Genomic DNA, 26,302 nt, shown 5'->3' on the forward strand with positions numbered 1-26,302 from the left:
CAGAGTCAAATAAGTTGGGAAACACTGCATACTTTACTTCTCTTAGAGAACCATGTTCATTCTCGAATCTCTGAATAAGTCCTGCAATAAAGAAACATGGTTAAATTTTCTTCAGTCTAATGTTTCCCACGCCATTTAAGCGAGGAACAGCCCCCTTCCCCAGGGTAAATCTTCATGTTAATCCAGGAATTTGGGTTCCTTAGATCCTTGCTACACACAGCACCATCCTGGGCCAGCTGCATCCATGTCACCCGTGAACTTGTTCGAAATACAGAATGTTGGTCCCTACCCCAGAGCCACTGAAGCAGGATCTTCATTTTAACAAGATCTCCAGGTGGATTCATCTGCATGTTCAAGTTTGAGAAATATTGACTTGGAACATATTTTGGGAATCACTGGTGTAGGGTGACATTTTCCAAAGCACCGGGAAAACCACCGTCCCGTTCCAAACCTAATGGGGCCGACAGGAAGTTTCCTAGGGAAAACTGAATCTCAGAGTGATTGGCCCAAGGTCACCTGCTCTCAGGTAGCAAGGCTGGGACAAGCATAGGTCTCCTGGGGGAATAATGTAACAATATCAGCTTCAAATATTTACTCACTCAATCCACCTGCCTTAAACCTCCTTTGTTAGGAGTGGGGTCATGACCTCTCAGCACAGCACGTTCTCGTTTACATTTTTCCAATTGTGATAGAGGATCCCACCTGTCTTCCCTTGCTCCCCCCCACCCTTAAGGAATCCCGTTGTCCTCCTGGTTCCTCCTTTCCTATGACTGATTTGAGGTGGGGCTGGGCTAGACGGCCTCCTGAGCCCTTCCAGCTCAGGCATCCTTTGTTTCTGAGACTCACCACTACCTCCTCTCTTTAAGCTGTATTAGATCCTCTATTCACTTCCTCATCATTCATCCACAAGCTACTGCGCACCCATTATGTACTAGGTGCTGCGGACACAGTGGCAACAGGACAGACGTGGTCTTGCCCTCGGGCCCCTGGCATTCTGTTCTGTGGCAGCGTCCCCAGCTTTGTCCCCAGCTCTTCATTCCTTCAGACACACCTGCTATCTCTGCACAGGGTCTCAGACCCTTGCTAGAGGCCCCCACGTCCCCTGCCTCTCCGACCAAATCTCATCTGAACATTTCTCCTGGCAATTCTGCCCCGCCAGCAATGAGAAGAGGAAAAATGCTGACATGAGAAGAAGAAAAACGAGGCTGAGCGGGATTCCTCAGCCAGTACCTGCGCCCACTACAGGACTTTTTAATCTGCAGATCAGTTCAAGGAAACACGTGGTCAACCACACTGCTCTCTTGGCTAATTTAAAATCAGGTGTCAGGTCGAGAGGAATCTCAGCCCTCCTACACTGGTAGGAAGTAGAACCTAGCTGGGTCGGCGCTTTCACCCCAGGACATAGGCAGCAGCTTTTCATCGTCCATTTTTTCTCTCTCATTAAATTCTTGCTATCAGGTTGTTTTCTTCTCATGCGCGTCCTTCTTTTTTTTGTTTTAAGGATAAGAATGAAGTACAGCCTGGGGGGAAAAAAAAAACAGCAGCCATCTTTAGCGACTTAAGCTTTGTCCCTGGGGCCTCCCTCCTCCCCTTCACATTTGGGCTGTGTCTTAGGGCCTCTCTGCAGACCTCAAGTTTCTGGAAAGACCTTGTAGCCCCGCGTCCTTCCAGCCAGGAGACAGGCAGAGGCGTCCCACCCCACCCCCGTTTGTTTCAGAGGGTCGAACCCAAGAGCAACTCAGAAGGAATGTGCGGCTCGGAATTCCTCAGCGCGGGGCGCGCAGGGAGCACGGGGCGCGCAGGGAGCACGGGCGTTGATTGCAGAGAAAAGACATGGGGCCGGAGGAAAGAGCGCGGAGTTGAATTATCGGTCTAATCCGTTTAGGAGGTGGCTTAGGGGGATTGTCTTTGTCCGGCGCTGGCCGGTCACCTCTAACTCGGCTCCCCGCCGTCACAGCCCGGGGGCCCGGGCTTAGCCAGCCGCGGCGTCGGGCCCTGGGGCTGCGGACACTCGCCAGCGGCTCCTCCAGGCTGCGCCGCGCCGCCGGGACGCCTGCCCTGTCCCCACGAGGGCAGCAAGGGCGCAGCAGGCCAAGGGCGGCGACGGGTCAGTCCCCACCTGAAGGCGCGCTCTAGGGCCCGGCGCCGGCCGGGGCTTCTCATGCCTGAGGCGGACGCGGGACGCCGCCAGGATGGATTTTGGGTCCTTGGAGACCGTGGTGGCCAATTCTGCCTTCATCGCGGCGCGCTGCAGTTTCGACGGGAGCAGCGCGCAGGCCCCCCGGGACAGGAAGTACCTGGCCAAGCTCAGGCTGCCCCCCCTCTCCAAGTGCGAGGCCCTCCGCGGGGGCCTCAGCCTCGAGTTTGAAAGTGTGTGCTGCGAGCAGCCCATCGGCAAGCGGCTCTTCCAGCAGTTCCTAAAGACGGAGGAGAGGCACGAGCCGGCCTTGGAGCTCTGGAAGGACATCGAGGACTACGACACGACAGATGATGACCTCCGGCTGCAGAAGGCCCAGGCCATCCTGGCCAAGTACTTGGACCCCCAGGCCAAACTGTTCTGCCGCTTTCTGGATGAGGCAATGACGGCCAAGGTCAAGGAGGGGCACGCGGCCGTGCAGGACGGGCTCTTCCAGCCCCTCCTCGACGCCACCCTGGCGCACCTGAGCCAAGCCCCTTTCCAGGGGTACCTGGGCAGTCTGTACTTCCAGCGGTTCCTCCAGTGGAAGTGGCTGGAGGCCCAGCCCCTGGGGGAGGACTGGTTTCTTGACTTCAGGATTCTGGGGAAAGGGGGATTTGGGGAGGTGTCAGTCTGCCAGATGAAGGCCACTGGCAAGTTGTATGCCTGTAAAAAACTGAATAAGAAGAGGCTGAAGAAAAGGAAGGGGTACCAAGTAAGCAGCCGTGGTAGTTCACAGCAAGTGCAAAGTAAATGGCTTTTAGATTCCCGGGGCAGGGCAGGGTGGGGCTGGGAAGTGTCAGCATTTAGATTAGAGCCTAGAGGACGAATCTGTGTCCCGTGTCTCCAAACAGGGCCCCCTTAGCTGGCTTTCATGCCCGAGGTAGAAGGCAACCTTGCCTTGGAAAGGATGGTAACCTTGCCCTTTGAACATCCAAACCCTCTTCAGTTGTGCAATCGTTGGCTAGACTTCTAGTCCATCAGTGTTTACTCATATACCACGTTTAAATATCACACATCAAAATTAGTCCCTTTAAACATTTTTTTTTTTTGGTGGCATTGCAGCCTGCTGTTTTCCAGCCACAATGTGGGGCAAGGAGGATGCAAAGTGTATGACCTCTAAATTCCCTCCCAGGTCTGTGATTCAACTTGCCCAGCTGCTTTTAATAACTAACCTTGGGCTTGGAACATGGACAGGGGATTTGCAGATTTCTCTGTTCAGAAACCGATCTTAGCATTTTTAAAATTTATTATGATGATGATTATTATGTTTTGGTGTGGCTGATGTTCTGCATTTGATCGTCTTTGTTTTTACCAACACCACTGAAATACAATAGCAAGTTTAGGAGAAACAGTGTCTTATAGGGAAAGGTTACTTAGGGGATTGGTGTTCCAGATGCTCTATCCTGGCTTTCTGAAAGACTCTCCCTAAAGCTCTAGCTTATAAGGTGATGGAGAATGCACAAGAAATTGTGGCAGGATTTGGGTCAATCAAATATCACTTTGATTGACATGTTTACAGAGGCAGAGCCCCTCCCTAACACAGGGGTGAGGATTTTTGCTTTTGTTTTTGTTTTTCCTGAATGCACAGGGAATGGGAGTATAGGGAAGGCACATTCAGGTTGTCCTAAGTTTTATCCTCTTTTCCTAACTGGCGTCAGAATGTCCATTTAGGGCAGGATCAGGGAAAGCTGATTAAAATGCCTTAGGTCGGCATCTCCTGAAGTAGCCTCCCCAGCTGCACTTTCTGCTCCATAAGCTTCTCTTTCCCTTTTGAGTTGCACGGCACAGACAGTGTTGAGGGCAGACAAGGTGTTTAGGGTTAAACAGCAGCCACCCCAAGCATCCGCCAGCTAGGGGTCGTCTTGACAGTAGGCTAGGCACACCTGTGATTTAGGCCCATTAGCTAAAGGTTAAAGGTCAGATGCCTGTGGCAACCAGTTGAATGAAGGTATCCAGACAAATCTACAGCGCTCTCACTGTGGGGCTTGGAGTGGAAGTAATTATCCCTCCTACTTATTTAACTGTAATTTTAATCCCCTGAGTTCAGTATCGTTGTTGAACACAAAGTACTTCCATTGAATTCTAGGTGGAAAGGAGCCTCCTTCAACATGAAGAATTCCTTCTGCAAAAAGGAATCTGCTTTCTTTTTCTAAACCCAGCTTTTAAGAACAGTGAAACAGGATGAGGTATCAAAATAGAGATAAAAAACTAAATGGAGATGTGAGGTGGTTTGGAAGGGCACTGTACAATTGTTCTCCAACTCCACAGATCCCTGAACAGGAGGAAAGGAGCAGAGATTGCAGCAAGACAAGGTGGTTAGACATAAGGAAGAACTGTAAGGGAAAGCAGATACATTTAGAGACATTTAGAGCTGCCAGGGGAGGAGGTGGGATCTTAATAGGATATTTTTAAAAACTGCTATATTTGAGCATTGCCTTGCCTGGAAACTGATTCAGAAGACCTGGGGAAGTCTTCTGCTCATTCATGAATTTCGCATGTCAGGTTTTCTGTCTGTGAAAAAGAAAGTGACACTGTTTATCAGTTATTTGCAAAGTATTTAAAAAAAAATCTCCAGCCATGTTTCTATTTTGTTGTGCTTGCTACTCAGTAGGCAGCACTGCAGAGCACATGGCCTAAAGGAGGCTTTCTTGTCTTGTGGAACTTGACCTTTTATGGGGATGGCAATTTTCCCCCTAAACCTGGATACTTACTCAACATCTTGCTTTTCAGGGTGCCATGGTAGAAAAGAAGATTCTAGCGAAACTCCATAGCAGGTTTATAGTCTCTCTGGCCTATGCGTTTGAAACCAAAACTGACCTGTGTCTGGTGATGACCCTCATGAATGGAGGCGACATAAGGTAAATGGAACCTTCCCCAGAAGGGGGAGGGTGTCCTGGCTGTCACCTGGGATGGAGTGAGCCCCACAGGCCAAGCTTGGTAAGAGGATCTCTGGGGCCCGGCCAGGCCTGCTGCCCACTCAGGCAGAGCTTGCGCCGTTCAGGATGTGCCATCGGAGGGGCCCCAGGCCTGAATAAAATCTCTTCTCTATGCCCTCTGGCCGATAGCTGAGTCAGGGTGTCCTCCGTCCCTTCTTAATTATAGGTACTTCTGGGGGAAGTAAGCCTAAAAAGTATTAAAAAGAACATCCCTGTGAATCAAGATGTCATTTGCTTTCCTAAGCGAGGGTTTGTTTTGATGCTGAGGGACGTGAGGATGAGCGGTTTCCACAACAGGAGTGGATGGCGCTCCATACGTGACCATGCTAACCCATGGCTAACCAGTGCGTGCCATTTGCACCGGTGAATAAGGCGGGTGGAGGTGGGAAGTCTCAAGAGCCGTTGAAGGCTTTCCATTGGGAGGAATGGTCAAGGAAGACTAACTGCATTGACTTCCCTATCTTGTGAAGACCCACTCTTAGGGGATGGTATCAGAGCCAGAACTATACTGTGGCCAACTGAGGGAACCACGGTTTCCCCATCACTGGCGGAGAGAATGCAGCTGTGTCCCAGCATTTTGCCCTGTAGCCCGGGAGGAGAAATCAGATCATTAGTGCTCAGAGACAGGAATAGGGGCTCTGGATTCTTTGGGAGATTTGAATCATGTTAAAACCCTAATTGGGTTTAAGCTCTACCACCTGAATCGTTAGTTTTGGGGAGAAGGGAAGGAAAACCCACCACTTACTAGCTGAGCAAGTTAACCTCTCTTTGCCTCAGTTTCCTGGCCTATAAAATGGGCATAAACAATAGTACCTAAATTCAAAGGTTGTTGTGAAGCTCAAAAGTTAACCCACGTTAAATACTTAGAGGAGCGCCTGGCACATATGAGTGCAACCGAAAATGAGCTGCTGCTCTCGTTGTTACTGTTTGGCACATCTGTTCTCTAGCTTTGGCCCATTTTACAGATAAGGAATCTGAGGTTTAGATTAAGTAACCCTTCCAAGGTCACATGGGTAAAGAGGAAGCGTGTTCTAGGAAGTACAAATAAAATGCCTTGAAGAGAGTTGATGATGATACTTTAAAGCCATTTATATTGTTATTCAAGCTGCCTTGTGTTTAGCCTGATTTGAAGGGTTACATTCTGGTTTCTTTGAGTCCTGTCTGCCTCTGCGCTCCCTGGTTGTTTATCTAGTCTAAAGTAAGTTATTTCATTTTATTTGTTGAGTTTTGTCTTTAGGTAAAATAGATGAGTGGTAGAAATGAGGTAAAATGCATTATAGGGGAGGAAAGAGACTGGGGTGGAAAATCCTCCACTACCCAACTTGATTTTTAAGGCTGGATGAAATGGCTGAGACGTTAAACAGACTTTATAGAAACTATTTATATTTTTGAAATAACTCAGGCTGCTTATGCAAACTTCTTTTGCCTTCTTCTGCCCCGTATTCATTCAGCCTGCAAGAGGGAAACTGTTTTTGTTCCTGTTTTCCAGCATCCGCAGGAAAGGAAAGCAAGGGGAGAGGAGATGAACTTTGAATCATCCCCTTTCTCTTCTTTAACAGTCTGTTTGTTTGTGAGGATGTTAGAAACACCAGCTAAGACGGGGATTTTGGTACTGCCTCCAGTTTCTTCTTTTGACACGATGCCGAGGCTAAAAGCCTCTGAATGACTAGACAACTAGACTAATTTCCCAGGCACCCGGACTCTCTCCTGAAACATAAATAGGCTTCTGAAGCCCTCACTCTGGTTTTCAGTGATTTTACTTTCTGTTACAACTGCGGACCCACTGCTGGCCGTTGTGCCCAGAAAAGTGCCCATCTCTCCCACAGTGATCTGCTCCCCCCACCCCTCCCCCAGGTATCACATCTACAACGTCAACGAGGAGAACCCCGGGTTCGAGGAGCCGCGTGCCGTCTTCTACACGGCCCAGCTCATCAGTGGGCTGGAGCATCTCCATCAGAAAAGGATTGTCTACCGGGACCTCAAGCCCGAGAATGCCCTCCTGGACAGTGAAGGTGAGGGGCGGCCTCCCTCGACTCAGGGGGCCCCCACCTGACCTTGCAGGAGAGTGTGGGGTTCTCTCAGTCAGTCCAGCCATGCTGCTGTCTCCCAGCCTGTCTCCCAGGCCTGCACAGTTACCTTCAAGAGAAGTGAAAAGATTTTGATAAATTTTTGCCATAGCTTAAAAAGGTACCGAGACCCATCCTAAATTTGATGTATTGTCCATTCGTCCAATCGGAAACAGAACAGGAACTGGCAGAACTTTTGGAAGGACATTCCAGTTTTGAAGGGGCTTTGGTGAAATCTGGTGCATCATTAGGCACCTGGGTTATAGCAAGTGACTCTAGAGATGTTTGTCCTTCAGAGAACTCTTGAAAAGAGTTCATCTCTTATGGCCAAAGCCTCGTGGTATCACTTTTTTTCTTTCTGACTTCTTTGTGAAGTCAAGTTGGAATTCTTATCAGAAAATAAATGGAGGGATTTAGAGATCTAAAACAGTTTTTTAAAAAAATTTTTTATTAATTAAAAAAAATTACAAGAAACAAACATTCCCAACACATACACTCAGCAATTCACAATATCATCACATAGTTACATATTCATCATCATGATCATTTCTCAGAACATTAGCATCAATTCAGAAAAAGAAATAAAAAGACAACAGAAAAATATAACAAACAGAAAAAAAAAAATTTTACAGACCATACCCCTTACTGATCCCTTTCATTGATCACTAGCATTTCAAACTAAATCTATTTTAACATTTGTTCCCCCATTATTTATTTTTATTCCATATGTTCCTCATCTGTTGAGAGGAACAGATAAAAGGAGCATCAAACACAAGGTTTTCACAATCACACAGTCACATTGTGAAAGCTATATCATTATACAGTCATCAAGAAACATGGCTACTGGAACACAGCTCTACATTTTCAGGCAGTTCCCTCCAGCCTCTCCATTACATCTTGGATAACAAGGTGATATCTACTTAATGCGTCAGAATAACCTCCAGGATAACCTCTCGACTCTGTTTGAAATCTCACAGCCATTGATACTTTGTCTCATTTCACTCTTCCCCCTTTTGGTCCAGAAGGTTTTCTCAATCCCTTGATGCTGGGTCTCAGCTCATTCTAGAGTTTTTCTCAATCTCTTGATGCTGAATCTCAGCTCATTCTGGGATTTCTGTCCCACACTGCCAGGAAGATCCACACCCCTGGTAGTCATGTCCCACATAGACAGGGGGAGGGTGGTGAGTCTGCGTGCTGTGTTGGCTGGAGAGAGAGGCCACATCTGAGCAACAAAAGAGGTTCTCTTGGGGGTGACTCTTAGGCTTAATTTTAAGTAGGCTTGACCTATCCCCTGTGGGGTTAAGTTTCATATGAACAAACCCCAAGACTGGGGGCTCAGCCTATAGCTTTGGTTGTCCACACTACTTGTGAGAATATCAAGAATTCAACTTGGGGAAGTTGATATTTCCCCCATTCTCACCATTCCCCAAAGGGGACTTTGCTAATACTTTTCCACTCACTGATCAAATCACTCTGGGATTCATCAGGGCATCACCTGGACAAACCAACAAAATCTCATGTCCTATACAAAGTTCAATGTAGTTAAGGTGTTCAATCAACTATCTACATAAGTTATATTAGGAGATGCACTAGTCAAAGTATAGATTTGTACCAAATAGTTTTTGCTTTAGTCTCACACATTAGTTGAAATTTTAAAATATTAAGTACCATCTATTTTCAGCACCCTGCAGTAATGACATTCTTTTGTTCTTCCTCATGCAAAAACATTTTTTAAATTTGTACATTTAGTCACTAGCATTATACACTATAGGCATTCCTAGATTACACCATCTCAATCTTTATCGTCTATCTTTCTTTGTGATTTCATTTATGCCCCAGCCCTCCTCCCTCTATCATTCTCATATGCAGCTTCATTCAGTGTTTTAACATAATTGTATTACAGTTAGGTAATATTGTGCTGTCCATTTCTGAGTTTTTATATTCAGTCCTGTTGCACAATCTGTATCCCTTCAGCTCCAATTACCCAAAATCTTACCCTATTTCTATCTCCTGATGGTCTCTGTTACCAAGGAAATATTCCAAGTTTATTCACTAATGTCAGTTCATATCAGTGAGACCATACAGTATTTGTCCTTTTGTTTCTGGCTAATCATACTCAGCATAATGTCCTTAAGGTCCATTCATGTTGTTACATACTTCATAACTTTATTCTGTCTTACAGCTGCATAATATTCCATCTTACGTAAATGTCACAGTTTGTTTAGCCAACTGTCTGTTGATTGGCATTTTGGCTGTTTCCATCTCTTGGTAATTGTTAATAATGCTGCTATAAACATTGGTGTGTAAATGTCCATTTGTGTCCTTGGCCTTGTGTCCTTTGAGTAGAGACAGCATATAGATGGGTCCTGTTTTTTAATCCATTCTGCCAGACTATGTCTTTTGATTGGAGAGTTTAATCCATTAACATTCAGTGTTATTACTGCATGGGTAGTACTTTCTTCTACTATTTTGCCTTCTGGATTTTATATGTCATGTCTAATTTTCCTTCTTTTTACCTTTACTCATAGTCTTCTTTTCTGCACTCTTCTCCACACCTCTCTCTTCTGTCTTCGTATCTGTCTCTAGTGTTCCCTTTAGTATTTCTTGCAGAGCTGGTCTCTTGGTCACAAATTCTCTCAGTGATTTTTTGTCTGAAAATGTTTTAATTTCTCCCTCATTTTTGAAGCACAATTTTGCTGGATATAGAATTCTTGGTTGGCAGTTTTTCTCTTTTAATAATTTAAATATATTATCCCACTGTCTTCTCGCCTCCATGGTTTCTGCTGAGAGATCTGTGCATAGCCTTATTGGGCTTCCCTTGTATGTGATGGATTGCTTTTCTCTTGCTGCTTTCAAGATTCTCTCTTTCTCTTTGACCTCTGACATTCTGATTATTAAATGTCTTAGAGTATGTCTATTTGGATCTATTCTCTTTGGGGTACGCTGCACTTCTTGGATCTGTAATTTTAAGTCTTTCATAAGAGTTGGGAAATTTTCAGTGATAATTTCCTCCATTAGTTTTTCTCCTCCTTTTCCCTTCTCTTCTCCTTTGGGGACACCCACAACACGTATATTCATGCGCTTCATATTGTCTTTCAATTCCCTGAGTCCCTGCTCATATTTTTCCATTTTTTTTCGTATAGTTTCTGTTTCTTGTCAGATTTCAGATGTTCCGTCCTCCAGTTCAGAAATCCTGTGTTCTCCCTCTTGAAATCTACCGTTGTGGGTTTCCATTGTTTTTTTCATCTCTTCTACTGTGTCTTTCATTCCCATAAGTTCTGTGATTTGTTTTTTCAGACTTTCAGTTTCTTCTTTTTGTTCTTTCCTTGCCTTCTTTATATCCTCCCTCAATTCATTGATTTGGTTTTTGATGAGGTTTTCCATGTCTGTTCGTATATTCTGAATTAATTGTTTCAGCTCCTGTATGTCATTTGAATTGTTGGTTTGTTCCTTTGACTGGGCCATATCTTCGATTTTCCTAGTGTGATTTGTTATTTTTTGCTGGCGTCTAGGCATTTAATTATCTTAATTAGTTTATTCTGGAGATTGCTTTCACTTCTTTTATCTAAGGTTTTCTTGCTGGATGAATTTGTTATCTATCTGTTCTTTGACATTCCGTTCAGCTTTATCTGGACCTTTAGCTTAAGTTTTGTTTAACAGAGGAGAATTTTTCAGTTCTTGTTTTCTTGTTTCTTGCCCTGCTTGTGTGGTGCCTTCCCCCCACACACACTTAGGAGGGTCTACTTAGATATTATAGACCCCAGCCAGATTTTCCAAGACCAAACTGGCCTCCTATCAGGAGAAAAGAGTCACCTGCATCGGTTTTCCCTGAGGGTGAGACCCAGCAGGTTGAAAGACTTTCCTGTGAAGTCTCTGGACTCTGTTTTTCTTATCCTGCCCAGTATGTGGCGCTTGTCTGACTGCAGGTCCCACTGCATAAGATGATGCGGTACCTTTAACTTTGGTAGACTCTCCCTGCTGGGGGCATGGTGGAGACAGAGGAGAGGTTGTAGGCTGGTTTTAATGGCTTCAAATTACCAAGCCCTGGTGTCTGAATTCCTTGATGGAGGAATTCCACCTGGGTGGGGCTTCACCCCTCCCCTGGGGAAGGCACAAGCTCCAGATAAGCCCCCAAAAGAGCTCACTTCTGCCTATGCCTGAGGCAGTTGCAGCCTGAAAAGTCCTGCCACTGTATCTAGAGGCAGTCAAGCCTTTGTAGATACACAGCCACAAAAACCTCTGTTTCCTTCTTTTTTTTTTCCCCCTTTTTCTGTCAGTCCTGCCCCCTTGGTGCCGGGGCAAAAATGAGCAACCTCCACTTTGATCAAGTTCACCTAAGCTGGGGGCCTATTTTCAGTAGTCAGAATTTGTTAATTAGTTCCACAATTGACGTTTGATTGTGCCCAGTCCCTGCTGCTGGTAAAGTCCTTTCCTTTCCCCTCTGGGAAGTGGCCTGTGGGGGAGGGGCACTGACCGCTGCAGCTTTGGGAACTCACAGTTCTGGGGGGTGCTCGGAGCCAGTCCAGCTGGTCCAGACTGGGGTACGCTGTGTGTCCGGTCACTATCGTGGCTCCGGGAGCTGTTCTGTACTGTTTCTGGTTATTTAGTAGTTGTTCTGGAGGATGAACTAAAATGTGCACGTTGTTAAGCTGCCATCTTGACCTGGAAGTCTCTAAAACAGTTTTTAATTCCACCACCCCTCATCCTTTATATCGCTATGTCAAATAAATACATGGGCATTCACAAAAGCTTTTGCTGCCTAGCTTGGGAAAGAGAAGGCAGATGTGGAAACTGGATTTTGGATTGATAAAGTCTTGAATTCCAGTTGCAGGTGCTGCTGGCAAGCGGCCCTCCACCCCCTCCACCCTCCCTGAGCCCCTCTGACATCTGGCGGGGGTGGGGCAGGTGGCAGGAGTGGTTTTCATCCAGCACCTGGGTTGGGATGACCTCGCTGTCCCTGTGGTCCCCACGTGTGTGCAGAGGGTGGCGCTGGGCACCTGCCAGGCTCTGCGCGCACCAGACTCTTTTGTCCTGCAGAGCCGTGTGTGAACTCAGCCAATATTTGCTTTTCAGGCAATATCCGAATTTCTGACCTTGGGCTGGCTGTGGAACTGAAGGACGAGCAGACCAAGACCAAGGGCTATGCAGGGACCCCAGGTAAGGACCTGGGGATAGGTGGGCAGAGGGTGAGGGGAGGTGCTTCTTTCGCTGCCCTGAGAAGACTCAGCAGGCCAACCTCGCTCCAGGAGAAGGGGCAGGAGGCAGGGACCCCTTGGGTTCTCCATGGCCTGGGAGTGGGGAAGGGAGCATGGTGAGGGCAGGTCAGGCAGCAGGGTCAGGCTGAGGGGGGTGCATGGATACGTGTTGTAGAGAAGTGAAAAAATACTGAAAAATCAGGGGGATTCACTAATTGGCTTCACATCTGTATATACTGCCAGCTGTCCCAAGAATTTGTCATTTTTTTGCAGAAAGTTTCCCCTCCCCCACCTTATTGTTGGTCTTGCCGCACAGTGGCCTCAATAAGAGCTTTTTCCTTTTGGTGTCTTGATGGGCCACACTCTCCCGGAGTGGCCACAAAATAGGACCCCGAGATGGGGCTCTCCCAGGGCATTAGCATCGTGAGTTTATCCGGAGCGCTGTGACCGTGGGGGGCCTGGGACTCTGTGGACCTCTCCAAATGGACTGTGTCCTAGAGCTGGAGCTGTTGTTAGGCACTTGTTCAAAGTCTTCACGCTTTACTCACTTTATTAAAACCTACCTGAGAGCCCAGTGTACGGTCAGACTATACCCAAGCCAGGATCAGCGCAGCCAAGGCCTTTGCTGTCTAAGAAAGGTCTGGGGCAGTGTGGTGCAGGCAAGGATGGAGGCCCGGAAGAGGCAGGGGTTGCTCGGATGCAGGCAGCAGAGGCCGAGTAGACCCGTGTGTGTGCACAGTGTCCCCTGCCGCTTCTGCCTGACCATCCCATCTTCTTCATCTTCTCTCATCCGACCTTTCAGGCAGGAAGGGAGCAGCCCAGTGTAGAGCAGACAGTAGCGAGTTAAAAGTCCGTAAAGCTGGATATATATTCCAGGCCCATCCCTTATTAGCTGTGTGACCTCGGCTGCTGTACTTTACCTCTCTGAGCCCTCAGTTCTTCAACTGCAAAATGGAGATAATATTTACCATACAAAGCTTCACTGTGAGAATTAAATCCTGTGGTGTTGTCAAAATCACCTGGCACATAGGAGGTACACGATAAATTTTCATTCTTCTTTTTTCTTTCTTCCACATTCTTGATAGTTCAATGTTTTCAGGCTTATTTCTGATAATGTTTCTAAGAAACACCTTTTTTCCCCCCTTGGTTTGTTTTGACCTTGGAGAGGAAGCAGTTACCTGAGACGAAAGTGCTTGAACAGAGTGGTGATTCACAGCTTGTTTCATATCATCGAATCCTCCAAATTTCCCTGCTTTAAATACTTTTTGTGTTGGTACCTGTCATCACAGCAGGTTCGTCCTCACCAGTGGCATTAATAAGGAGAAAGGTTTTACCTGGAAGAAGGACGAGAACTAGTCTTTCCATGAGGAAAGCAATTCTGGCAAGAGACTTTCTACGTTGCCGCATCTGTGACTGTGCAGTTTGTCTGGGAGCAGAATTCAGTAGGCATTTGATGGCCCTCGTCTCCTTTTAGGCATTCCCAGTTATGGTCTGAAAAGGTCTTGTTGGAAGGCAGTGTGTCTGGGAAATGGTTCTACAGCATAGCAAAGCCTGGGAACCAATGTTTCCTTTTCATGTAAGAACAGAAAGTGCCATTCTGTATCTGTGGCTAGAATGGACTGGTGACTCTATTCGCTGTCTTCTGCATTACTTGAGTTTTTATAACTCTCAACCAAAATCCGTGAGTTTCTACCCAGGGCATTTTTTTTCTCCCTCAAAGCTCTTTATTGTGAAAACACAACTCATATGTTTCAGCCTGATTCAGGTCATCCGGAGAAAACTACAAGGAACTGCTTGACCCCAAAATATGTCCAGATTTCCCACCTCAAGTCAGGTTTCGATGTAGTCATGCTTATTTAACTTCAAGTAGGTAAACTAACAAGCTGTCAAGAGCATTCATTGTTTGCACGTATTAGGGTCAATTGGCCACCAGGGGGCACCATTGTCATTGCTATGGACAGAGTCACTGTTTTCTCACTCATCACTAGAATGGACGTAAAACTTCCCCCCAGGACATTTCTCTGTTAGCAGGGATGTGTGGTACATGCAGGAATCACCCATTGTATTTGCTATTACGCTCAAGATAGGAACCTACAACAGTTAAATAATAGATGCAGGCATCAGAATGCATGTTAAAAGGCTGGGGTATCAAGCAAATTCAAAAGGGCTAAAAAAAAATTCAGGTGGATTCCCTTCTGGATGTAGTTCCCAGCCCTGTGCACATGATAGAAATGTGGTCAGGAACTCCACAAAGAGCTGTATCCTTCAGCCCTCACAGGTAGTTTCCTTGCCAATTAGTCGCTAGTGCAGGAATCAATTGGACAGATACACTTCTGCTAGTCCTGTGCTAGCCCAGTGGGGAATGAAAAAGAAGTATGCCACAGTCTCTACCCTCAGAGGCTTTTCAGCCAAGTGGGGGTGGGGGCAGAATTTAGATATATTCGTGGCTGTGTTTTCCAAGGTTCTACGGAATTTGATTTTCCTTTGGGGAAAAATGATTTCCATGGTCAAGTCAATTTGGCAAATTTTGCACAATGCATTTTTTTTCTTGCAACGTTATTGTGTACCTTAGCATATTAAAGGAACAGAAAGGACCTAAAACGAAGAGACAAAATTGCCTTTGCTTAACTTAGAAAGTCTAAACTTATCTGATCACAGAAGCCACCTTCTGTGCCCCACCCCATAACACCTATTTTTAGTCCCAGGGAATTAGGAGTCATTGACCATATTTAATAGTAAAATATAAACTGGGCCTTCTGTCTTTTCCATGCATTGGATTGAGGCCTTTACACTGGTGGCAATTAGGATCTGGGAAACCTGGAGGTTTATTCTTGGGAGCACAGCACATTGCCCCGACTCCAGATATTTGTTCTGGAACTGGCATAGGGGCAAGCTGGAGAAATGGTGGGCATCTGAACTTCTCTGAAAGTCTTACTCAGCTGGAAACAGGTATTTGACAGGGTCTTTACTTGATTTGCTGGAAATGCCCTCTTCTATCTGGAGGGTGGAGGCAATAAAGCCCAGTGGTTAAAAGTAGACTCTTATGAGGATGAAACTGATAAAATATTTGATGTATCAAAACATGATGGTGTATTAGAGAATTCAGGGGACTTGGGGTTGAACTGGTGATAGAAAGTACATAGAAAACGAAGAAAATGGGAAAAAAGACAATTGATATAATCTAGGAAAACCAATAATATGTAGAAAGGAAATAGTAATTGAGGTTTATTTTTCATTCAGCTGGAAGTATTGTTGAGTTGAATGCTGACCAACCAGAATGATGTCCTGGGAGAGTGGAAGAGGTCATTCAACAGATAAAGCCCCAAATGGAAACGTTCAAAAGTAGCAATATAAGGATGTTATTTAGATATAGACATAATTCCAAAATGATCAGCTGAAAGAATTTTGAAAAATGGGAATGAGGTGGAGGAGAAGGAGTCAGGGCATTGCTGTTTTTTAGATACAATCTTGTTAGAACTATCCAGTTCTTTATGTGCATGAATTACTTTGCCAATAGTAAAAACTAAGTGATTAAAAGACAATTAGGTGGATTAGCAAAGGGTTTAAATGTCATACCCAAAGGATAATGTAATGGTTGTAAACTCAGATACCGATGCTGTAATGTCTAGATTTGAATCCCTCTCTGAATCCCTATCTGTTACCTTGAACAATTTACTTAAGCTCACTAAGCCTCTATTTTCCTATCTGGAAATGGGAAGAATAATAGCACTTACTTTTCAGTGCTGTGAAAATTAAATAAGATAAAATTGTACCTCTACCTGGATAATAGGCACTGAGTACATGCCAACTATAATAAGTATTATATAAGGGTCTAACAAATGGACCTCTGTCAACCTAGAACAAGGTCTCAAGGTGAGTGCCTCAGTGTCCTGACCTCGGCAAGTGTTTGTAAAACTGCAGCCCCAAAGTGTGGCACCTGGGACATTTCCCTAACTCTTTGTATCTTTGGTATGTGTTGGCTTAAGTTTGTATTTCTATGGATATTTCAGGAGTAAAGGGGGTCAAGAATCAATTTGTAGGGTCTCTTTGGTCATAGACCAAACGTACCTACTATACCCCATAAGTCACATTGTCACTTGAGAGGCAAGGAAGGACAGGGCCTCTTCTGCTTGGTCATAGTGGGATGTTTCCATCATCTCTGAGTTTGAGGAACCAGAGAGGGGAAATGAGCATTTATACCAAATGTGTAAATCAGTGATTCTCAACAGTGGGAGATTTTGCCTCTGAGGGGACTTTTGGCAATGTCTGGAGACATATTGGTTGTCACCACTCAGGCTGTAGGAGAGGGTTGCTGCTGGCATCTGCTGCTGGGTAGAGGCCAGGGGTGCTGCTAAACCTCTTACAGTGCACAGGATGGCCTCCAGGACTAAGAATTGTCCAGCCTACAGTGCCAATAGTGCTGAGGCTAAGAAGCCCAGGTGCAGGGTACATCAGAGCATCACTTCTATGGTTACAAGCCTGGGATAAGTGCTCAGTGCAAGTGCAGCTGGGCTCTGAATTGAGGTTGTGCTTGTCTTTGTGCCTTGACAGGTTTCATGGCCCCTGAGCTATTGCGGAGTGAAGAGTATGACTTTTCAGTGGACTACTTTGCTTTGGGGGTCACGTTGTATGAGATGATTGCAGCCAGAGGACCCTTTCGAGCTCGAGGAGAAAAGGTAGGAGATGTTCCCCCCAGCAGAAATATTATAGCTGTTGTGGTGTTGACTCTTCTCTATGGGGGGCAAAGGTAGTGATAGGGGTCAATTACTGAGGCAGACCTGGATGTTAGGAGTTGTTTTGTGGGAGCATGCTAAGGGCACAGACTCAAATTCAGGGGTCTCACTTCACAGTGTTGTTCTCTCTCAATGGGATGATTTCCCGAGGTCCAGCTATGGCTAGTGCCCATGACTGCCAGGGAGCCTGTGAAAAGGGGCTGCAGGATGGTTCCAAAGACTGGCAAGGAGAATTGTTGAGGAGTTCAGCAGGCCTGCTGCAGGAGCAGAAGTGTTCCCATCTGAGAAGATACTACCACTCAACCTTGAGCTGTAGTCTTAGCATAGGCCCTTCCTGGGCATATGGAGAGTAGACCTGATGACCTCATCTCATTGTAGCTCCTGGACACTAAGGAGGATTTCACAGTCCAGGATTCCTCAATCATCTCAAACTCTCATCCATTAGCAAGGTGTCAGCTTCCTCTGGTGCCTAGGCCACTGCTGTCTGGGAGAACATGTGTGTGTTGGTTTGCCTCCTTTGGATGGATTTATTTTGATTCATTTTAGATGAACACGCTCTCTTTTCCCAAGATATTAAAAATCCTACTGTGGTAAAATATGCCACATCCCCAGGGACAGCACTTTTTCTGACAAAATTGTCAGATGCCTTTTTGAATGTTGAGAATTGAACATTTAATGTGGTGTGTCCCTCACCCTCTGGTTACACACCCTCTCCTTGTTTCTTTCGCTATTCAGTCTTCTCCTGAGCATCTTGTTGGGAGCACTTTCCTGTTCTCTATGCTAACAGATCCACAAGTAAAGATAGTATTTAGAGATGCTTAATCAACTATTCAAAATGAATAGTGCAAAGCTGGCTTCTACTTTGATCAAATGTTGACCTAGAGAGCTCAAGAGTATTACTGCTTATTGTTTGAATGAGGGAGTGACTGCCAACCAGAAGGAGCAGGCCACTGTCTCCTTCACTCCTCATCAGCCTGATGTAAAAGACACTCACACAATTGTCTTTAGATGCAGCCACAGTTCTTGCTTAAACCAACCACTTTCTCAACTTTGTTTGGATGTCTTACCAATCATTTTCTTCTCTCTGGATCTACAGTCTGTTTCCATCCCTTTCAAGCTTCTGCACTTGTCCTCCCCTAAAAAATTTTTGGAAAAAATTGAATTTCAACCTTCTGACAACCGAAGAGTCCAGATGATTCAAACATATCTATAGTCACTGTGTCTCCACAACTCTACCTTGAACTCTAATAGTCAATTCTCTTTCCCAACCTTGAAATAAACAATGCTTCAGCCACACCATCCCCTGATGCTTATGATATCAAGACTCTTTTGAACTATTCAACTTATTATACCCCAAACCATCAAGGGATATTGTCACTGTTGTCATCATAAGTAAACCCTTTCTCCAAGTTTTGCCTAGTTCCTGCTTTGTATGGGGAAGACTTCATGGCTGAGGGGAGATGCTCTGGGCTTTGATGGAAGGGTTGGAGCAGGGCAGGTGGAAAGAAGAGGGAGGAAAATCCTAAGGTGGGGTCGCTATCTCTGATCCTGGAACAGAGACCTTGACACTCTGTTGGATTGCTACCGAGGTTGATTCTCGTCCTTATGAGTCTCTTTCCTTTGTTGTCAGGGAAGGCAGTTCACAAAAAAACATGTACTTATTTGAGGTAACATTGGACCCAGTCTGTAGCCTTCTGCCCCAGGAATATTTGTTGAATCAGCATCTCAGGCCCAGTGACTGAAAGACTCTTATTTCCTCTACTGCCGGGTAGTGATGCCCAGGAGAGAGCCTGCCTCCAGAGCTGGATCTTTGTCTGTCCTTTTCCTCTTGGCATTTGGAAGCAGAGGTGGCAGCATCTCCTGTGGTGTTGTCCTTTACAACTGCCATCACCACTGCTCGGAGCAGTGAAACCTCAGTTTTGGAGAGGGACCTCCCAAGTTTGCACGCGTGATCTCTCCTGCTGTGCAGGGAATGCTCTACTGCAGTACTGGCAGGGGGTTAACCAGCTTGGTGTGATTCTAGCTGGGCCTCTTGTCCTCTGAAGGAGCCAGAAAAGAACTCAAATACCAAGACTTTAGGCAGGATTATTGCCAAAGCAGATCCTGGTCTTATCTTCCAGCAACTCAAGAACAAACAAACAACAACAAAACACAGCATGTAATCTTATAACAGAAGATTCCATCTCATGAGGCTGCCGGAGCTCATGTCAGTGTTGGCCCTGACTCCACAGCCCCAACCAAAATCCCAGGTTATCTGTCTATAAAGTGAAGAAGATGAACTTTTATGAGATGCCTTTCCAGGAACTCGATCAAAAAGTACCATAATAAACAAACTGTGCTACATCCACTCAGCAATAAAAAAAATGAACTATTAATATATACAATACCATGGGTAAATCTCAAACCCATTAGGCTGAATGAAAGAAGTCAGATATAAAAGAATAAGTGTCTGATTCTGTGTACATGAAATTTAGGAAAATCAAAGCTAATCTATAGTAACAGAAAATACATCAGTGCTTGCCTAAGGTAGGGCTGGGGTGGGGATATTGACTACAGAGGGCACAGGAGAACTTTTGGGGAGATGGAAATGTCTATAGTTTGACTGTGGTTACAGGCATGATATATCAATACTCTTCAAACTTTACATTTAAAATGGGTGTTTTTATGGTGTGCAAACTATACCTCAATAAAGTTGCTTAAAAATAAGGCAGTGTATTTTGTCAACCCTCAACCAAAACCATTCCTGTCAACCCTAAAGAACACCTAGGGCTCTGTCTGAGATTCTACAAAACTTTCATGCACTATGATTAGTTTTCAGAAACCTACAACCTTCAGATAGGTTCCTAGGCTGGATAAGTCCTGAAACCCAGAGGGGCTAGCCTCTCCAGAACATCAACTAGTTCCATTCCTGTATCCCATATTAATGACAGTCCTTTCCAACATGAAAAAGTTAGAATGGACATAGCCCCAAAACCCTAAAGATTGGGAGAAGACCCAAAGGAGGAGGAGCTGTAACAGAGAAGATAGGATATAACAAATGAGTATGACTGCTGAATTATTGTATTGATATTTCTCTTACACTCCAGTGTCTTGGAGCAGCTAAAAGAAAAAACCAAAATTGTGAAACTGAAACCCATACCAGACTTTGATATCTATTCTATAACTAGTTGTTACAATGTACTTTGAAATTTATTGCTTTTCTGTATACATTATATTTCACATTAAAAAATGTTTAATAATTAAAAAAATAAGGCACCCTGAAGTCACCCTTCAGTTTCTATCCAGTTCGACATGAATAAAGATGAGAAGAACTCTGCATTAGCTAGGGTCTCTAAAGTTAACTTTTTAATTTCTTCTCATACTTTTCTTCTGAAGTGGATTTGTAACAGTCATGTAAATGTACTGACAAGTCAACCAGAGTTCCTTAGAAATATACTTCACTTCAATTTTAGCACCTGAAAATTTCACCTTAAGAATTCCATCCGTTTGACATGAGTTGTTGAGCCCTTAAGAATGCTAGTATCCCATATGCTCCTATACTTGGGGGAACACACACCAAAGTATTATGTCACTTATACCCCAGTGTGAATGAATTTCAGACATTTTTCTGAGATGGGTTTTGTATGAGAAGAACTAACCAAGAGGAGTGTTTTAATTCCTTGGCTGCTCAAGCAAATACCATGCAATGGGGTTGCTTAAACAATGGAAATTGATTAGCCCGAGGTTTTAAGGCTAGAGAAAGCCCAGATCAAGGCCTCATGAAGGCAATGCTTTCTTCCCAAAGACTGGTGTTCTGGGGCTGGCTGCTGGCCTTGGTCTTTGGCTCCTCTGTCACATACCAATGCATGTGGCAACCTCTCCTGGCATCTCTGTTCTCTTCTGGGTTCTGTTGAACTCCGTGTTTCAAATGGCTTGCTCTCTCTCTGAATTTTATTATTCTTATCGAAGATTCCAGTAACGGGATTAAGTCCATCCTGATTTATTGGGCTGTGCTTTAACTGAAGTAACCTCATCAAAAGTTCCCTTACAATAGGTTCACACCCACAGGAATGAATTAAGTTCAAGAACATCTTTTTCTGTGGAATATAGCCCCAAACCACCACAAGGAGTCACTGATTGGTACTGGTATCATCTTGACTTGCTCTGCTGGTTTGAAAAGGTTATGTACCCCAAATGTACCCCAAGCCATGTTCTTTTTTTTTTTTTTAAACTCTATCAAATTTTAATGATGAAATAGTGCAAATTTTACATAAAGTCTCTCAGAAAATAGAAGAGGAAGGAACAAATTCCATTCTGTTAATGTATCCAGATTAACAGTGATAAAATATGATAGATACATTGCAAGAAAAAAAGGATTTACAGAAAATTATCCTTGTGTATATAGACACAAAGGTCCTTAACAAAATATTGGCATATAAATATAGGATATAAATAAATGAGTTGGTAGGATTTATTCCAGGAAGGTAAGATTGGTTTAACATTAAAATAATCAAGCATGTAAAAATTATATTCCTTTTATAGTAAAGGGAAATTATGTACGTAAGCATATCAATATGTGTTAAAAATGAATTTACATATTATAGCACTCATTGTGAAAAAAAATCTGTAAACTAGGAATAGAAAGGAAATTCCTCAGTCTGAAAAATGGTATCCTTGAAAATCTACAGTTAGCACTTCCTTAATGGTCAAATATTGAACATTTTCCCTCTAAGATGAAGACTAAGGCAGAGATGTCAATTCTCACCCCTCTATTCATTGTTTTACTAGAAGTCCTAACTAGTGCAATGAGAGGACAAAGAAATAAAAGCCATAAATGATTGGAAAGGTAGAAGTAAACTTTATTTTCAGATGATATAATGTTTTATTTTGAAGATCCTAAGAAATCTAACCCACAAATGCTAAAACAAGTAAGTGAATTTAGCAAGGTTGCATGGCACAAGATCAATATATAATAATCAATTATATTGCTGTATTTGAGTGGCAAACATCTGGAAAATAAAATTTAAAAATCATTTCCATTTATAATAGCATCAAAAGGCATAAAATAATTAGGAATAAATTTAACAGGGTATATCTATATCTTTTTTTTTATTTTATTAACAGAAAAAAAAAAAAAGAAATTAACCCAACTTTTAGAAATCATACCATTCTACATATGCAATCAGTAATTCTTAACATCATCACATAGATGCATGATCATCGTTTCTTAGTACATTTGCATCAGTTTAGAGGAACTAGCAACACAACAGAAAAAGATATAGAATGTTAATACAGAGAAAATAAATAAAAGTAGTAATAATAGTAAAAAAAAAACAAAAAAAACCCTATAGCTCAGATGCAGCTTCATTCAGTGTTTTAACATGATTACTTTACAATTAGGTATTATTGTGCTGTCCATTTTTGAGTTTTTGTATCTAGTCCTGTTGCACAGTCTGTATCCCTTCAGCTCCAATTACCCATTATCTTACCCTGTTTCTAACTCCTGCTGGACTCTGTTACCAATGACATATTCCAAGTTTATTCTCGAATGTCCGTTCACATCAGTGGGACCATACAGTATTTGTCCTTTAGTTTTTGGCTGGACTCACTCAGCATAATATTCTCTAGGTCCATCCATGTTATTACATGCTTCAAAAGTTTATCTTGTCTTAAAGCTGCATAATATTCCATCATATGTATATACCACAGTTTGTTTAGCCATTCTTCTGTTGATGGACACTTTGGCTGTTTCCATCTCTTTGCAATTGTAAATAACGCTGCTATAAACATTGGTGTGCCAAGCCATGCTCTTTTAATCCAATCTTGTGGGTGCAGACCTGTTGTTGGGTGAGGCCTTTTGATTAGGTTGTTTCTATGGAGATGTGACCTCACCCATTCAAGGTGGGTCTTAACCCACTTACTGGAGTCCTTTAAGAGAGAGACTCTTTGGAGAAGTCACAGATGCTTGGAGACAGAATATGCCCTGGGAGATGCTAAGGGATGAAATCTACAGTTCACCCCAGAGAAGCTAAGAAGGGGCCCACAGGTGCTTAGAGTGAGAGATGCCCTGGCGACAGTAAAAGAAGACCTGCAGGATACAGAGAGAAAGCCATGGAATCAGGAGCAGAACACAACGAATCAGGAGCAAGGACCAGTAGGTCCAACCATGTGCTTTCCCAGCTGACGAGGTGCTCCATATGCCCGCGGCCTTTCTCTGAGTCCAGGTCTCATCTTGTTCGTGCCATAATTCAGACATTTTCATGGCCTTAGAACTCTTTAGGAGCAGCTAGAAGGAAAAATCTGAAATGGTGGAATGGTAGCCCATGACATACTCTGGGATCTGTTCAGTAACTACTTGTTGTAGTGTGCTTTGAAAATTATTAATTTTTTTCTTTCTTTGCTTTGTATGTATGTTATATTTTACAATAAAGAAAAGTGTTTCTTAAGAAAACGAACTGTAAAGTTTGTAGCCTGATAAACCCCATTTGTAAAAGCCAATCCATATCTGGCAGTTTGCATTCCGACACCTTTAGCAAACTGAAACACTTGCTTTCTAAGTTTGCTTTTGACCAACTCTAATAATATTAGTAGGTTTGGCAAAGGTCTAACTGGATGTGGTACATCCCCTCGCGTGCAGGTAGAGAACAAGGAGCTCAAGCAGAGGGTCCTTTCAGAGGTGGTGAAGTACCCAGAGAAGTTCAGCAAGGCCAGCAAGGAGTTCTGTGAGGCGCTGCTTGAGAAAGACCCGGAGAAGCGTCTTGGATTCAGAAATGGCACTTGTGATGTGCTCCGCACCAACCCTCTCTTTAAGGACATTAATTGGAGACAGCTTGAGGCTGGTACTGTAACAGGGTTTTTGATTTGGGGCCAGGGCCGACAGGAGGGTATGTCTCATGCTTTAACTCATAGCTTGACCCATCCAGTCAGCTTCTTTCTAAAGTTTACAGTTGATGTTCTTTCCTAAAGCTATCCTTCTGCCCCCCAAATAATTCCTTCTACCCCTGACAATTCCCTGTCTACCCTCACCCCCAACCCCCAGAATATGCTCCATGATTGGGCATTGTCTAATTGATCGGACCTCCTGGGAAAATCTACAAGTGGCCTATAAAGGTTGACAAGTCTTCAGGTATGATGGAATATGTAGGATAAATGCTGGTTCATTTTGTAACCAGCATTTATGCGTACCTACTGTTTTACATTTACATACCCTTGATTTAAAGCACCCATAATCCAAAGTGAAAGCAGGATTTCTCAAATGGTTTGCTTGGAAGAAATTTATTCATTCCACCATTATTTGTCATCAAGTTTCATGTCCAAGAAACTTTGTGTGTGTATGTATCTTCATTGTGTGTGTATGTATCTGAGAGAGGGAAGTATAGGACGTAGCCACATCTTCTAGGAATTTACAGTCAAGTAGAAAAGTTAGGACATGTGTATCCTAACTTTATATGTATATCACTACAATAAATTATAAGGCAGGAGCTATGTAGTGACAAAGCAATGAAACTTAGATGCTCTTATAGGAGAATTTACTTTTATATGAAATGGTTATAGCAGAATTCTAACCAGAGGTAGATTCTCAGCCAATTTGAAGGTGGGGTTGGTTTTGCCAGGGAGACCTTCCTGCAGGAAGAGGTCCCAGCCTAGCAAAGTGGGGATGTGGGCAGCATGCTCAAGTGTGTGAATAGAGGGTTCACCAGAGTGGGAAAGCAGATAGTAGAGTGAGTTTAAGAAAGCCTTGGCTACCCAGAAAGAAGTTTGAACTACTGAAGAATTTTGAGTGGGAAAGTGTTAAGATCAAAGCGGTGTTTGAGAAAGAATAGTCTGGTGGCCACAGGAATATGGTTTTAAACAGGGAGAGGCTGGAGTCCAGGAAATTAGTCTTGAGGATGCTCCTCTAGGCTATCTGCACACTGATGCGGGGCTAAATTAGGACAGCATCAGTGTGGACTGATAGGAGGAGGCGAGTGTGCAAGAGGCATTGGAAGAATCAACACCAAATTGGTGACTGGTTGGATGTGGAGGGTCGGGGGTTGTAGGAAAGAGTCCTCAATGACTCACATTCTGTATCTGGTAACTAGAAGAATTGTGGTTGCTTAGCATATTAAAAAGAAAACCTGGCTTTGGAAAGAAAGGTGATAAGTTCAGTTTTGAGCATGTTGGGTTTGGGGTGTTAGACCTCCAGATGAAGTGCCCATCTGGAAGGCAGGCATGAGTGCTCTGGGTTTTGGGTAGACTGGCGTGAGGTTCTCATTTTCCAAGTGAAAGGAGTGTGAAGGGAAAGAGCAGTGGGACAAGCAGGAGGAGAGGGATAAGGATGTACTGTCCTTTCTGATGAGTCTTTGTGTGCAGAGACAAGTGCCAAAATTCTTTCAAAATCATCTTTCAAATTAGACTTGAAGAATCTCCAGATTAATTCAACCAGTATTTAAGCCCCTACTATGTGCTTTGTGGGGGTTACCAAGGAACCTCAGATTGAGTCCCTGCCCTCAAGGAGCCTGCAATGCTTTTAGGTACGCCTTGTTGTCTTTATTAGCCACCAGTTCCCTTCCCCAAATAAGAGTAGCAAGAAGATCTCTGAGCTACAGGGAAAAAGAATACTTTGGTTAAATGGCTGTTTCTTTTTACATTATACGTTGTCTCACCTCTTCTGTTTTCTCTCTTCTAACAGGGATGCTGATACCTCCCTTTATCCCGGACTCCAGAACTGTCTATGCAAAGAATATTCAGGACGTGGGTGCCTTTTCCACGGTCAAAGGTGTGGTCCTTGACAAAACAGATACAGAATTCTTTCAGGAATTTGCAACCGGCAACTGTCCCATCCCCTGGCAGGAAGAAATGATTGAGACAGGCGTTTTTGGGGAGCTGAATGTGTGGCGCTCTGATGGGCAGATGCCCGACGACATGAAGGGGGTCGCTGTGGCCGAGCCAACCTCCTCCTCCAAATCAGGGATGTGTCTCATTTCCTAGGGGAGGCTCCTGAGCTCTTCAGGCATTCTCTGAGGGAAGCCAACTGGGAGACGAGGAGAGAGTCGATGGAGAGGACAAAAGGAAATTACGGAGACTTCGGTGTGGGCCTGAGTTCATCAGTTGAAGGTCTAAAATGCCTTTGTGACTTCAGCCATTGATTCAGTCAGCTAATGAACACATAGTCTTCGCCTGTCCCAAGTCACCTCTGTGTGGCCAAGTTTCCTCACTAGCACAATGAAGAGAA

The 26,302-nt window shown here is 44.1% G+C and overlaps 1 protein-coding gene across 1 annotated transcript; it reads left to right on the forward strand.

Moving 5' to 3' along the window:
- Window positions 1-2,192: 2,192 nt before the first annotated feature.
- GRK1 (G protein-coupled receptor kinase 1) lies at window positions 2,193-26,058 on the forward strand. The gene is made up of 7 exons (XM_077155864.1): window positions 2,193-2,891; window positions 4,910-5,037; window positions 6,970-7,127; window positions 12,255-12,338; window positions 16,928-17,052; window positions 23,726-23,927; window positions 25,760-26,058. The coding sequence occupies exons 1-7, from the start codon at window positions 2,193-2,195 to the stop codon at window positions 26,056-26,058; spliced, it is 1,695 nt and encodes a 564-aa protein (XP_077011979.1).
- Window positions 26,059-26,302: the final 244 nt, after the last annotated feature.

This window comes from Tamandua tetradactyla, chromosome 4, assembly GCF_023851605.1.
Source record: "Tamandua tetradactyla isolate mTamTet1 chromosome 4, mTamTet1.pri, whole genome shotgun sequence".
In the NCBI taxonomy this organism is placed as follows: domain Eukaryota; kingdom Metazoa; phylum Chordata; class Mammalia; order Pilosa; family Myrmecophagidae; genus Tamandua; species Tamandua tetradactyla.